The sequence below is a fragment of the Eleutherodactylus coqui genome, chromosome 3, assembly GCF_035609145.1.
Source record: "Eleutherodactylus coqui strain aEleCoq1 chromosome 3, aEleCoq1.hap1, whole genome shotgun sequence".
Classification (NCBI taxonomy): Eukaryota; Metazoa; Chordata; class Amphibia; order Anura; family Eleutherodactylidae; genus Eleutherodactylus; species Eleutherodactylus coqui.
The window spans coordinates 241,987,949-242,001,942 of NC_089839.1; the positions used below are offsets into that span (position 1 = coordinate 241,987,949).

The 13,994-nt window shown below is 39.3% G+C and overlaps 1 protein-coding gene across 5 annotated transcripts in view; it reads right to left on the reverse strand.

The window, feature by feature from the left end:
* Positions 1-7,359, reverse strand: part of LHX9 (LIM homeobox 9) — a 59,271-nt gene extending 51,912 nt beyond the window's left edge. For 4 of the 5 annotated variants that reach the window (XM_066597187.1, XM_066597186.1, XM_066597184.1 and 1 more), the window contains exon 1: positions 1,753-2,204. In XM_066597187.1, coding sequence (XP_066453284.1) covers positions 1,753-1,929 — 177 coding nt within the window. In that variant the 5' untranslated portion in view covers positions 1,930-2,204. Of the gene's footprint in view, positions 1-1,752; positions 2,205-7,262 lie in introns of those variants that run through there. The other variant, XM_066597182.1, reaches the window with a different exon arrangement.
* Between the last annotated feature and the right edge of the window lie 6,635 nt (positions 7,360-13,994).

The following is a 13,994-nucleotide window of genomic DNA, read 5'->3' on the forward strand; positions in this document are numbered from 1 at the left end:
ATAGAGTCCTTGCTACACCAGGAAATTGATTGGATAAACTTATGCAAAGTAGTTGTACAGCCTTCACCTTCACCTATACATTAAAATGACACCTTCACATATTCATGGAGTAATCCTTTATAGATACACACTTATTGTCTTCAGAAGGCAAGTAAAATCTAAAAAAAATACATTAAAAAAATATTTAAAACCCTGTCTCTTTAATGCCACCAGTTTTCGAATGAAGCTTTCAGTTTATACTGCCATCCAGTCATACCCTTCTTGTTGAGACCCCCATCATCACTCCAATAAAACCCATAGTGTAGTAGTAACACTACATATAGCTTTGCAGACAAATAATTAGATGTTTCCTAAAGTCCTTTCTGCTGGATTCACTCTCCACAAATACTGATTCTTTCTTCTGGTTTGATTGAGACACTGCTTATAAAGCCTACAGATCCTTCGAATTCAGAGGTATTAACACATTAGTATCTGTCTGGATATCTCCCCAGAGAGCTTATTAAAGTAGGAAAAATATCCCTTATCCACTAATGAGGCTTGATCTCTGTCTAATCTCTTTTTTATACTGACCCCAATTAACATTGTCATCCTTTCAGGGGTTGATTTTACTTTACATTATTTGTATGTTTATAATGCAACTATGATTTTGTTTATTAAACTAACACCAGCATTGGATTTTTTTTTCAACAGAACCTGATAATGATCCTAAAATAAATGCAAAATAATAGAAATCATATAATTTAGTGACATTTACTGAACAGAGTAATACTTTTTTTCAAGGAAGAATTATGTGACCTACTCTCATTGTTAATATTTAAATGCATGTATTAAATCATAACGTGTCAGATTTATTACATCACAATACATTAAATATTAGATTATATATTTCTAAAGGCAAACATAAATAGAAGTAGACATATTTTCCTATATACCATAATGTCCTCCAACAAAACAAAATGAATAAATCATGTAAAGAAATAGATTCTTTAATATAATAAAAGGTGTGAAGCGATTACAATTATTATTAGCATGAGGGATATTATATTATGCTTTGTATCCAGCTATTACACATTTCTGGAACAATCTGTACATCATGTGTACAACGATATTGCACTTGAGGATTTGTAAGGTAGAATAAAAATCTGCCGAATAATAGCATTAATATTTGATGTGAAATAGAGCAACAGAATTATTTTACATTTCTTTAGTTTTTAATGTTATAATATGCTGGAATTAAATGCAGAGTAGCAGAGAGAATGCTATATTAGATGTGTTCACTGCAGAAAGATATAGAAACATGTAAAATGGATTTTTGATAGCTGTGTATTGAATATTTAGCGTGATTTCATTATTGCAAGTCTTTTACAATGATGATATATGTTATGTATGACCACATAACACTGGGGAATAATATGGGTTGTATATTATACCTCCAGAGCATCTCCGGCTGATGCTTCCATTTTACTGCTCTGGCATCGAAATATTACTAGATAGATAATTATGTGGATATTAAATTGTCTTAATTACATAGATAAATAGGAGACAAAATGATATATAGAAGGATTAAATGTTAGGTATATGAAATAGATATACGCATAATACACTATTACATTTTTGCTTAGTGTTTAAATGAAAAGTATTGAAATGATAGATAGATAGATAGATAGATAGATAGATAGATAGATAGATAGATAGATAGATAGATAGATAGATAGATAATTTGAATGACACTGTGTAACAGGCTGTACTCACTGTTTCTCTGCCATTGACCTGGATAGTTTTGGCTAGGCGGCTATCTGCTGACTTGGACCTTCTTTCCATCTCTTCCATGATCCCTTGTATATGTCCCCCGGTTATCCCATGGAAGAGCATGGCTGCTGGTCGGAAGGGATAGGCACTTTCTTCTGTTCTGCACCCCACAATTTCCATATACAGAACCCCAACGTTTCTTCCAGCATCCACACACAGAGGAAGGTCGGGTAGTAAGTTTGAGTGATCTCCTCCTGGAAGTATCACAAGGCAGCACAATCAGCCATAGAGCATGTTATGTGGTGGTGGTGATGATGATGATGATGGTGGTGGTGGTGGGATAACTTAGCACAACTTCTGTCAGCAGTCCTCCTCAGCAGACACAGGCTAGTGAGGAAGCCTACTCTGTCCTGATGCTTCTCAGCCTTCCAACACTTGGTCAGCACAGCTTCCTGTAGAGCCCACCACCAATTTGTGTGAGAGCTCAAACCAACCCATTCCTGATCATTGGGTAGGAGGGGCCCGGATTTTGTTAAGCAAAACAAAAGGTTGTCATGCACTAGTGGAGCTTTCCCTGATGGACAAGTGGTGACAAGGGGGCAGAGCCCCCTCCTCATTACCTCAGACAGGGAAAGATACTGATGTGCAAGGTGACATCACTTCTATCTGTAGATCTGCAACTCAGAAGGTCACGTCTTGTGTCTTAGTATAAGTAAAGGGCCAGGATTTTGATATTTCTCCTCTCAAAACTGAGAATGTAGTGCTGCAACATGAAGTCCCCCAACTTGTATGTGACCATCAGAGGTGTCAGAGACTGAAACTTTCCAACAATCAAATAAAACAGCATCTTCTGTACTAGAATGTGTATAGGAATATGAGTGTGAGCTCTTGTGTCTGGTTATTAGCAGGAGCTTGATTCTCTCTTTCACTCTCGTCCCACACACACTAAAAAATAGCAGCTTTTTACACGGCTGGAGCTTATTTCCCAACACCTCTGCAGGATGCTGATCTTTTGTCACTTATGAAAGTCCTTAAGAAGCTTCCTGACTTTTTGCCAGATCCCATCTTGTGCTGATCTCCCTTCTTTTGCCTCTTTTACATGCATATTTTACAGTAAAAATGGTTTTGTACCTTGTTAGCCAGAAAATCCTTGCAATATTATATACTCTTGTATAAAAAAAAGACAAAAGTATTATTGAGGTGATAACTTTATTGGCTAATCAGAAAAAAATATATATGCAAGCTTTGGAGGCTAATTATTGCCCCTTCGTCATGCTTTTGATGCCTTTCTAAAGTCTGATGAAGGGGGTTAAAGGGAATCTGTCCAAAATGCTGTCTAAACTGCAGACATTATTTCATAGAGCAGGAGGAGCTGAGCAGATTGATATTTAGTTTCATGAGGAAAGATTCAGTAAAACTTGTATCTTATTCATATCTCTGTTCATTCTGAGCTCAACAGTCCAATGGGCGGTCCTATCAGTGATTGACAGCTATCTGTGAATGACTGTACCTACAAAGATAGCTGCCAGTCATTGAAAAGACCTCCCATTGGACTGTTCAGCTTAAAATGAACAGAGATATAAATGAGCAAAATAAAAAAGTTATAGTGAATCTTTCCCCATAAAACCATAAATCTGCTAAGCCCCTCCTGCTCTATAACATAATGCCTACAGAATGGACAGCATGTTCAAGCACAAGTTCCCTTTAAGTAGCCACCAAAGCTTATATATAGAATTTTTCTGGTTACCAGTAAAGATATCACCTCTATAATACTTTTGTCTTTTTTTATACAAGAGTATTTAATATCACATAGCTAATATAAGCAAATGCATCATATTATTAATTATTGTTATGCAGTGTGTATATGCACATGTAATCTCGGTGCATGCACTAAGTCAAGTGTTTCCTATTCAGCAGGGACTGAGCTCCTTAGTGCAGTGACACAGCTGGGGGATGGAGAGCAGGAAGCTGTGAGTACTATGAGAGGAGCCAAGTGCACATCATGATCTGCAAAACGTTGTGCCTGAGTTGTGAGGATCCATGGATGGAGAGAGCCGGCACACACCAGGGACTTGTGTATATGATATATGTGAGCAGGAAGGGAGTGTTACTATGCACATGAAAGATTTACAATTCTGCGTATATGTGATCAGACAGACCGACAGACATATAGATGCAGAATATAGACAGATTGAATTGTGAAACAGTTTAAGTATGTGTTAGCTCAGTAGATACAGAGATTGATTGACTAATAAACAAATAAATTGACATATTGATAAAATATGTGGATTTCCAAACTTTTGCTTTTGATGACAACTGATTAGATCTGTCCCGAATTACAGAAGCACTTTGTTCTGGGTGTATAGGAAGTGATTAGTTGGGTGAGAAGCAGCACATATGAGTACCCATCACCTGTATAATGATAGCAAATATATAGTCAGTGAAACCTCTCCATCCATCCATCGATCCATCCGTCCAAAAGACCACCTCTTCCTTTTGCCAGATTATCAGTTTCACCATATACAGGAGTATGCATATGGGACAAATTCCCAAAAATCTCAGAGCCCGCCCCCTAGAAGAGCACTTTTCAATGCTATTATGCAATATTGGGTCTTCCTAAAGAAATGCATGTGTGTATATATATATATATATATATATATATATATATATATATATATATATATATATATATATATATATATATATATTCACACACATCACCAGCAGGTATGGTTGGTGCTGTATCATCCTTCTTGCCGCTGTCACACAGTAATAGGGGGAGTAGTGATGCTTCTACAGGTACTGTATAGACCTTGTTCTTTTATGGGACCTATAGTGTTACTGTTACCTGCCTCCACAACTAGTTTGTGGGGACAGTATTGGGGTCCTGGAGAGGTATTGCACATACATGGCTAGTCTTATAATCGACGTATTTCTCTGTGGTGCAAGTGATTTCTATAAATGAACATCTAGAATGTAATACTGGTTTGTATCAGCTTTTCAAGCTTTTCTGACTCCAGTTGTACAGAATTTAAAGCATCCTTATAACAGGGTGGTAAACAGACAATATCTCTGTATCAGTATGACTCCCATAGAAATGAGTAGGATCGGATATGATGAAATGATCTGTTCCTTGTATATGCCACATGAATTCAGGCTGAGCACGATGCAGCAGTTTATCCCATCATTACATAAAATGAGCGGCCTCATACACATATACAGTACAGAGGCTGATCGGGGCTGTAATAATAATAAATCCTAGGGTCATCGTGTTGGCCCCTGACTGTGTGATCACTCCCCACATCTACATGGGCACCCTAATATACAGCACACTAGCTAATACTAGTCAAGTAAGCAGGTACCTAGGAATATTTAGTTATTAGCTCATGGGACAAATCCTCCCCTGTTCTCACAGTGTATCAAGAAAGAAAAGGAAACCTTTATGTAATATTAAATGTATTCACATCTTTAATAATAGACATGACACAACTGTTATAAGTCAACCCAGGCTAATAGAATTCATTATGGTTTACATGCCTCATGGGCATGGGGATATTATATATATATATATATATATATATATATATATATATATATATATATATATATATATATATATAATCAGGGTACAATAGGACAATTGTCATAGCTCCAGATAATGCAGTGCCCTGTATCTATCCATCTGTGTATCTGTTTGCTTGCCTATTTGTCTATTGTTTCTCTGGTGCTAATAAAATATAATAAATCTGACAACGAAAATGTGTATGAAGTATTATATTATCAAATTTCGTATAAATGATGTCAGAACCCACATACACCGCATATAATCCTACGTTCATCAGTTTTGGAATACGATAATGCCTCATTCGTTCATACCACATAACCAGAACATTCTACATGTGAGAGTAAATACCTCTATTTTACATATACATGCTACATATGACATTACATTCTATTGCACAATTCATGTTATATTACAGTATCCGTATTCGATTTGATTGCAAACTGTACTTTATACACTATATATTGCATATAATAAAATTATAGATGCTAAATTACATCATTTCCCTTATGTAATCTATATGTACCTTTGTGATCTATATGTACCTTTTTCTGTTAATACAATTAGAGGTATGTGCAAATGTATATATATATATATATATATATATATATATATATATATATATATATATATATATATATATATATATATATATATATATACAGTGACAGACTGGTGATTGTAATATTGTAATAATGAATGTGTGGAGGATATCCAGGTGTCCTATCACTGGCCATAAACACATCATTATGTGTGGCCGGAGGCGGCTGATCACTGCACCGTGAAGCCCCCTGTGTTATTCTAATGGCACGATGCGGGGGCAACACTGACACCGGGAGGGGAACAGTGGACCCTAATACCGGAAAGCTATATACACACACATTATATATATATATATATATATATATATATATATATATATATATATATATATATATATATGTCTAATGTATCATGGTCCACAATGTGTCCAATGTATATATATATATATATATATATATATATATATATATATATATATATACACACACATAGACATGCACACAATACTGCACGAAGAAAAAAAAGAGCAATATGTACACTCCTATATAGTGCAATCTGATAACTGTAGCAATAAACATGCCCGAAATCTACAATACATAAGTGGTCAGAGCTATAGGTAAATCATATACATTACGCCTACATTGGTATTTGCATTATACGCTATAAGTGTCGAAGTGTGCATGTATTTATTTTAGAGCTGACATATTTATCTTACATAGTACATATATGCTTTTAATATACATACGTGCAGTATAGGTGCGTGTGTGGTTAGATAAATAGATAGATAAACAATATACAGGATTCTGTATGTATACAATGTGATCGTTTTTCGGTCCATCAGATGGCGGCAGGCTCTGCACAGGTATAGGGTACACGTGGAGGTGATGAGATGTGTGGATGATCCTGATATGTACACTCACTATTATATTATGGATAGGAGGCTGCAGAATCTGAACATAGCTGGGTGGTACCACAGTTATAGTACAGATAAAAACAGTACAAACACTACATCATGTCAGAAGGAAACGAAATTAGCTAAATAATAGAGGAAAAAAATATCTATCCATCAATCTGTTCTATCCATCCATATATACTATATAAATAAGGGGGTGTAACATGATGCAGAAGTATATAATATAAAATGAATCTTTTCAATTCTTCAGGATTTAGGCAGGAATTATTTTTGCGGCTTTTAACAGGTATCATTAATTGTTACAATTCGTAACATGGATAATGGATAGTCATGCACTTTTTGAGGTGCTTCATTGTAATCGGCACCAATAAGTAAAAAGATAGAACCTCATAGAGCTACCGGTGGCGATTATAGGGACCAGGAGCAGATATGTAATAATAATGGCTCTACATCAGTCTTGTCTGTATAGAATGGGAGCAGTAGTGCATACAGTACCTGGTGGCCGGCACTCTCTTCTCTATAGGTGCTGTACTGGTGATTGATGATGCTGGTGATGAGAGGAGCAGTGCTGTATACAGTACCTGGTGCCCGGCACTCTCTATACACAGGAGGGCTATAGGCTGCTGTTCTATAGGTACTGCGCTGCTGCTGATGAGGCTGCTGCTTCAGGTCCAGCTGATGCCTCGTCAATGTCAGTGCTGGCTGGGGAGATAGATGCGGGCACTGGCAGGGGCTGGGGGCTGCTCCTCCTCACTGCAGACAGTCCCTGAGCTAATTATAACAAGATGCCCAGCCCGGGAGACTCTGCCCCTCACCAGCCTGTACCCTCAGCTCTACCTATAGGCTCACCACTTCTTCCACCTGCGGACCAGTCCCACCTGTACACAATAATCGGTCAGAGGTGCTGCAGACATTGCATATATTATACCAGGCTCATTATGATACCAGTCCCCTCTCTTACATTTGTAATAGCTTAGATTTCGTTTATCATAGATTGTTGCTTGCTGAATTTTCAGTAATATGCATTAATATGTGATACAATAAGAAGAGTCCATATCGATGGGGCTCATGCAATTATAACGATTACTCTCTGGAAAGTCGTTATTAATGAAATGTTGTTATTCAATGCGGCAATTAGAGAAAAAAAATCTTTCCATGAATGTGACATCTGATCATCTGGATGGAAGAACATCTGACGTCAAGATGATGTATGGATGGAGATTTAGTCATGTTTGCTAATTTTGCTATACATATATATTATAGTACAGACTATGTGCCCATGCAGATGATATAATACTACATGTGAATTATTTGTATAGGTCTAGCATAGTTCTAAAAGTTGTATACTGCTATATACCAGAACCAATATTCTACCTTTGTATTCAGAATGACCAATGAGTGATCAAATATTTTTATTAATAGAAGTTAGTGTTCACAAATATTGTATCTATAAACCGTCTTAAAATAATACTATTTTAATAATAATATGGATGACCATTCTAACGATGTATTGCTAGTACTAGTTGTAATTGTATTTATGCATTAGTAATTTGTACACAAAAGATGATACAATTGTAACAGCAACATAATTACCATTATCAGTTTAGTGTGGAGTGCGGCATTGAGAGTGCTCTCAGTTTTTGCTACTCTACAATGTCCATAATGATTTGTATCTCTAAAAGTTTCCATTCTATGTCATTGTCGTGTTTTCTAGCCTTTCCCTCCATAGGTTGCAGTCAGATCTCTGCTGATGCCTCTTGCTCCACTCATTCAATTAGCATGAACCCGGCTACAGATAACACCTCCAGCTAATTAGTGATAATATAATGACATAATGCAGGCAGCCTGGTGACAAGGGCCAGTCCATTCACAGAACAGCTGCAGCTCCAGCAATGCAAGAAGCCAACGAGAATGCTGGATCACAATTCACCGGAACTTTCTGCTGTGAATAAACTTGTGTATTGTGATGGAAGGATTCATATGAAGTGACTCCTGACTAGTAATCCTGTTATGCTGCTTATTACACCATTATATTACATCCATTGTTACACTACTATGGTTGTTATACAGTATACATCCATCTAAACTGAAGTGTCACCAACTGAGCACAAGAGCGGCACACAAAGTGATATACTATTATTTTGTAGTGGTTAGATAGATAGATAGATAGATAGATAGATAGATAGATAGATAGATAGATAGATAGATAGATAGATAGATAGATAGATAGATAGAGACATTATCCCAAGTAGCTACATACAGAACATGTTCATACATTGACAAGTATTTAGCATTAGAAGCAATTCAATAATAAAAAAGATCAAAAGTAACTATTCTTTTGAGGTCTCCATATTCCAAAATGATGTCATTTCTTTGAGTTTGGGCAGGTTTTCCACCTGATCCAGGAAAAATGCAGTCTAACTCATTGCTATGTGCCAACTAGTTAGACTGATATTAATTCAATTGGGGAGCAAAATGTCACCATCAGTCCATGAGACAGCTGCCTGTCTCTGCGATCCTTGCTGAACTGTTGGTATGGGCAGCCCAAGAGGCATCCTACTGACCCAATCCTCCTGGAGCTTGCTACAGTGCATGTGTGTAAGTAAGAACAGTTTGGAGTCTAGAACAGGAGAAAGATTTCAGCTGATGCCCCTGTTTCTAGCAGAGTATTGCTTACAATTGATGCATTGTAAGCTTGAGCAGAACTCTGTATTTTATCATTCCTCTGCTATTCCTCCTGGAAATGCATAAATACATTAAAGGGGTTTTACAGGGATCTATCCTCCGGATAAGTCATCAATAAATGGTTTGGAGTCCGCCACTCTGGACTAAGGTCATTCATCTGATCAGGTGCCCGCTGTCAGTGCTGTTACACATAGGGTTAAGGAGTAGAAGCTGCTTCGTTTTAATGAGAACTGCACCTGCAGTTACAAGCTCTGGCCACTACACAGGGGTTGGAGCAGCAGCTCCTGCGTTGTACTCTTGTGTATTGCAGCCCTGACAGTGGGCACCAGATTAGCTGATCGCCTGGGGTCCTGAGTGATGGACCCTAGCTGAGCAACTATTGATGGCCTATCCTGAGCATATATTGTTAATAGTATTTCCCTGAAAATAAAACTTGAAATAACTGGGTGTTACCATACAGAATATGTTCCATACTGTGTAGGGATACACTCTATTGTCAAGGAAAATATATTTATAGGAAGAAGAGCACAATACAGTGTGACGTAAAAATGCTTTACAAATAGTTTCCATTTAAAATCAACTACTATTTTGTGACCTCACTGATATGCCAAAAAATGAGACAGGCACTAAGACTTTGTAGGACCCACTCTATCCCTGTGAAGTGCAGTAAATTGACCTGGCATAGATTTCACAAGTGGATGGAAGATGTCTGTAGGGGTGCTGAGCCATGTCGTCTGGATAGCCACCCACAGGTCTGTAGTATTTGCAGGTGCAGGATCTTGGGTGTGATTGGACCTCTCCGCCACATCCCATAAATGCTCAATTGGGCTCATGTCAGGCGAACATGCAGGTCACACCATTTTTTAGGAACTATCCAGAATGCTTTTTGAATTAATTATGAGCAACTTAGGCCTGATGGCACGCTGCATTATCCTGCTTAAATATCCCATCATTGTGGGGGTACATGAAGTCTATGAAGGGCAAATGATCACCAAGCAGTGCAATATAGCAGACACTGGCCAATGACATATTTAGGCAGACCATGCCATAAGAACACACTTCCACACCAGTACAGAACCACCACTAGCATGCACTGGGGTCAATGGCTTCATGGTGTCTGTGTCATGCACAAACCCTACCATCAGCTCATGACAATCGCTACCATGACTCTCGAACCACGCCACATTTTGCCAGTCCTCTTGAGTTCAGTTGGCTCCTGAGGTTGCTATGCCTAGTGTGGTGGTATTACCTGAGGCACTCTGGTTGGTCTTTTGCTCTCATGTAAGATGGAAGCTAATAAACACTGCGCTGACCTGTGAGATATACATGTGAAGCCTACTGTATTGAATGTGGATATGATCTCTGCTAGAGTTGCTTGTCTGTTGGCACCTCTGGCTGTGATCATTAAGTATCCGTGGGCGGCCACTGTGCTATCCAGTGTGGGTGGTAATACCTTCAATGACATTTTTCCCCAGTACACGCGGCACTATGGCTTGCAGTATGTTCAATGGCCGTACAACTTGGTAGATGAAGTGTCCCATCCATCCCATCTGTTTTGCATAACATCAGTGGCCAACTCACAACTTTACATGGGACAGAATATTCCACAACACTGTTACGGAATATGCCCTCCTGCGGACTATTTAGCTGCAAAATGCACACCGCTAATGTGCACATTGTGTTGCGGCACTGAAAATAGCAGAATTCAGAATCAAAATCCGCAGTTAACTGCACAAATTTTGCTGCCGAGTTCCAGAATGGCATATTCCGCAATTCTGTTGCAGAATATTCCATCTCATGTGAAAGATCCCTTAAAGTGAGCTCTGCATGACAGGTTTCAGACGACCATGATTTCAAATTTCAGTGAGAGGTCCACCTACCCTGTTTCCCTGAAAATAAGACATACCCTGAAAATAAGACATAGCATGATTTTCCAGAATTTTTGAGGATGCAAAATGATTTTTCAGGCTTTTTGAGGATGCTTGAAATATAAGCCCTACTCCAAAATTAAGCCCTAGTAACAGTTAAAGGGGTTGTCCCGCGAAAGCAAGCGGGGGTATACACTTCTGTATGGCCATATTAATGCACTTTGTAATGTACATTGTGCATTAATTATGAGCCATACAGAAGTTATTCACTTACCTGTTCCGTTGCTAGCGTCCTCGTCTCCATGGTGCCGTCTAATTTTCAGCGTCTAATCTCCCGATTAGACGAGCTTGCGCAGTCCTGTCTTCTCTGTGTTGAATGGGGCGCTCGTGCTGGAGAGCTGCTCCTCGTAGCTCTGCCCCGTCACGTGTGCCGATTCCAGCCAATCAGGAGGCTGGAATCGGCAATGGAACGCACAGAAGACCTGCGGTCCACCGAGGGTGAAGATCCCGGCGGCCATCTTCACAAGGTAAGTAAGAAGTCACCGGAGCGCGGGGATTCGGGTAAATACTACCCGTTTTTTTTTATCCCTGCATCGGGTTTGTCTCGTGCCAAACGGGGGGGCTATTGAAAAAAAACCAAAAACGTTTTGGCGCGGGACAACCCCTTTAATTTAAAAAGTCAATTTGCATAGTGTCCAGGCAGCTATACATGTAAAAAAGTTAAACCTTTTTGAACAAAAATTAATATAAGACACTGTCTTATTTTCAGGGAAACACGGTACTAGATGCTGACAGTCTCACTTTAATTTATAAGGGAATATAAATGGATTTTTTAAATTGAATTTTTAATACCCCCATAGATCCATACAACAAAGCCAACACATAGGAGTAGAAGCAGATGCTGCCATCTCATTGACTTAGTTTGTTCTTCGTATCAGCATGTGCTACGGTGGATAAATGTTATTATCTATACTGAAACATAGCAGGACACATTATCAAATTGCTGCTAATCTACTTTATTTTATGAACTTTATCAGTTATTCTGTGGTCTAGGCAGTCTACTCCATCAGTCTGATGACACTGAGGACCCTTCACACAGGGTGGAATGTTCCGTAAGAGTGTTGTGGAGTCTATGCCCCCCTGCGGAATACTCAGCACCAAGATCCACACTGCTAATGTGCGGATTTTGGCGCAGAATTGAAAATAGCTAAATCCTGCGGGCAATCCGCAGATAGCAGTGTGGATATTGGTGCAGAATTCAGGGATGGCATATTCTGCAATGCTGTTGCATAATATTCCTCCTGTCTGAAAGGTCCCTCACAGTTTACTCTCTGTTATTGGGGACACGGAATTGTCTTGGCTCCAACCGAAACTGCTTCTGATTTATAATTTGCTTTTAAGGTTTTTATTATTTTCTTCCTTTTTTATTGCTGAATTTCAGTTGCAAGTTTATCCCACCATGTCATTATGGAGTTATATGGGACATTCACCTGCCAATAAAGAGAGAATAATATGTCTAGAATCATACAATTATAAAATTACAGTTCCGTTGCATCTCTTATGCTTCTGGATGCCAAAACCCTCATATTCATCACTCTGTATATTTATCACTAGTGGACTGCAATTATCTGTACAGTTTTGTGCACTGGCGATAATCATTTTACCTAAACCCAACCATTTGGTTTAGCCATACCACCCAACTCTTTGTATAGAGGCACATTTTGCACACATGTCAACATATACTCCACTAGGGCTTATTCACATGGGCATTGGTGTTTTAACGTTCGCCCGCTGGCGATGTAAAAACGTGTGAACGGGCACACAAATCTCGCATATACGCCAAGCCCGCAATGCTATTTAGCGGGGGAGAGATAGTTTAGCTCTGCTAAACTATGTCTCCCCCTCACCGTCTCTTGGCAAAGGGAGGAGGTGGGAGATAGTGCAGCATCCTGAAGGATAGCTCAGGACACGGGGCATACGCTGAGGAGTTGGGAGGGTAAAGCTGTCAGTAGTCACGGTGGCACTTACCAGACTCCTCCCCAGACAGACACATGCAGCTTCAACCAGAGCATCACTGGGACTCTTCCGGACACCCCTAGTAAAGGGATGGCCAATACACATGCCATAGAACTTTAGATGGTCACGTGACGCAACCGTCCTTTTACTCACCGGAATGAAACTCAGTGATAATAAAGAGAGTCCACACACGCTTTAGTGTTTAAGTATCTCAGTCCCTGGAATGGTCAGGGCCTGGTAAAACTTTACTGTAAACTTTGACACTTGTACAACGTGAAAACACACTGGTGCAGGCAAGGCAGAAGAAGGGAGGTCAGGGAGGAACTCAGGATGATGCCGGTCCTCCAGTCCTCGTTATCTGTATGGTACCGCTCCTGGAAGGGGAAACTTTCTCAGAGAGTATACACAGGATGATATCAGCCCTACTGTCCTCGTTATCTGTATGGTACCGCTCCTGGAAGGGAAAGGGGCAAACTCTCCACAGACACTCACGTTTTGAAGTACCTCTGCACGGTGGTCTTGACTTTCTTCACTGCTCATGCTCTCTCTCTCTTCACTCTCTAATGGTTCCTGGCATTGGGGCCCTCAGGAAACCGCTCTTCCTCTTCCATCACTCTTCACCACATAAGGGTCGAAGGCAGGGGCATACCTAAAGGCT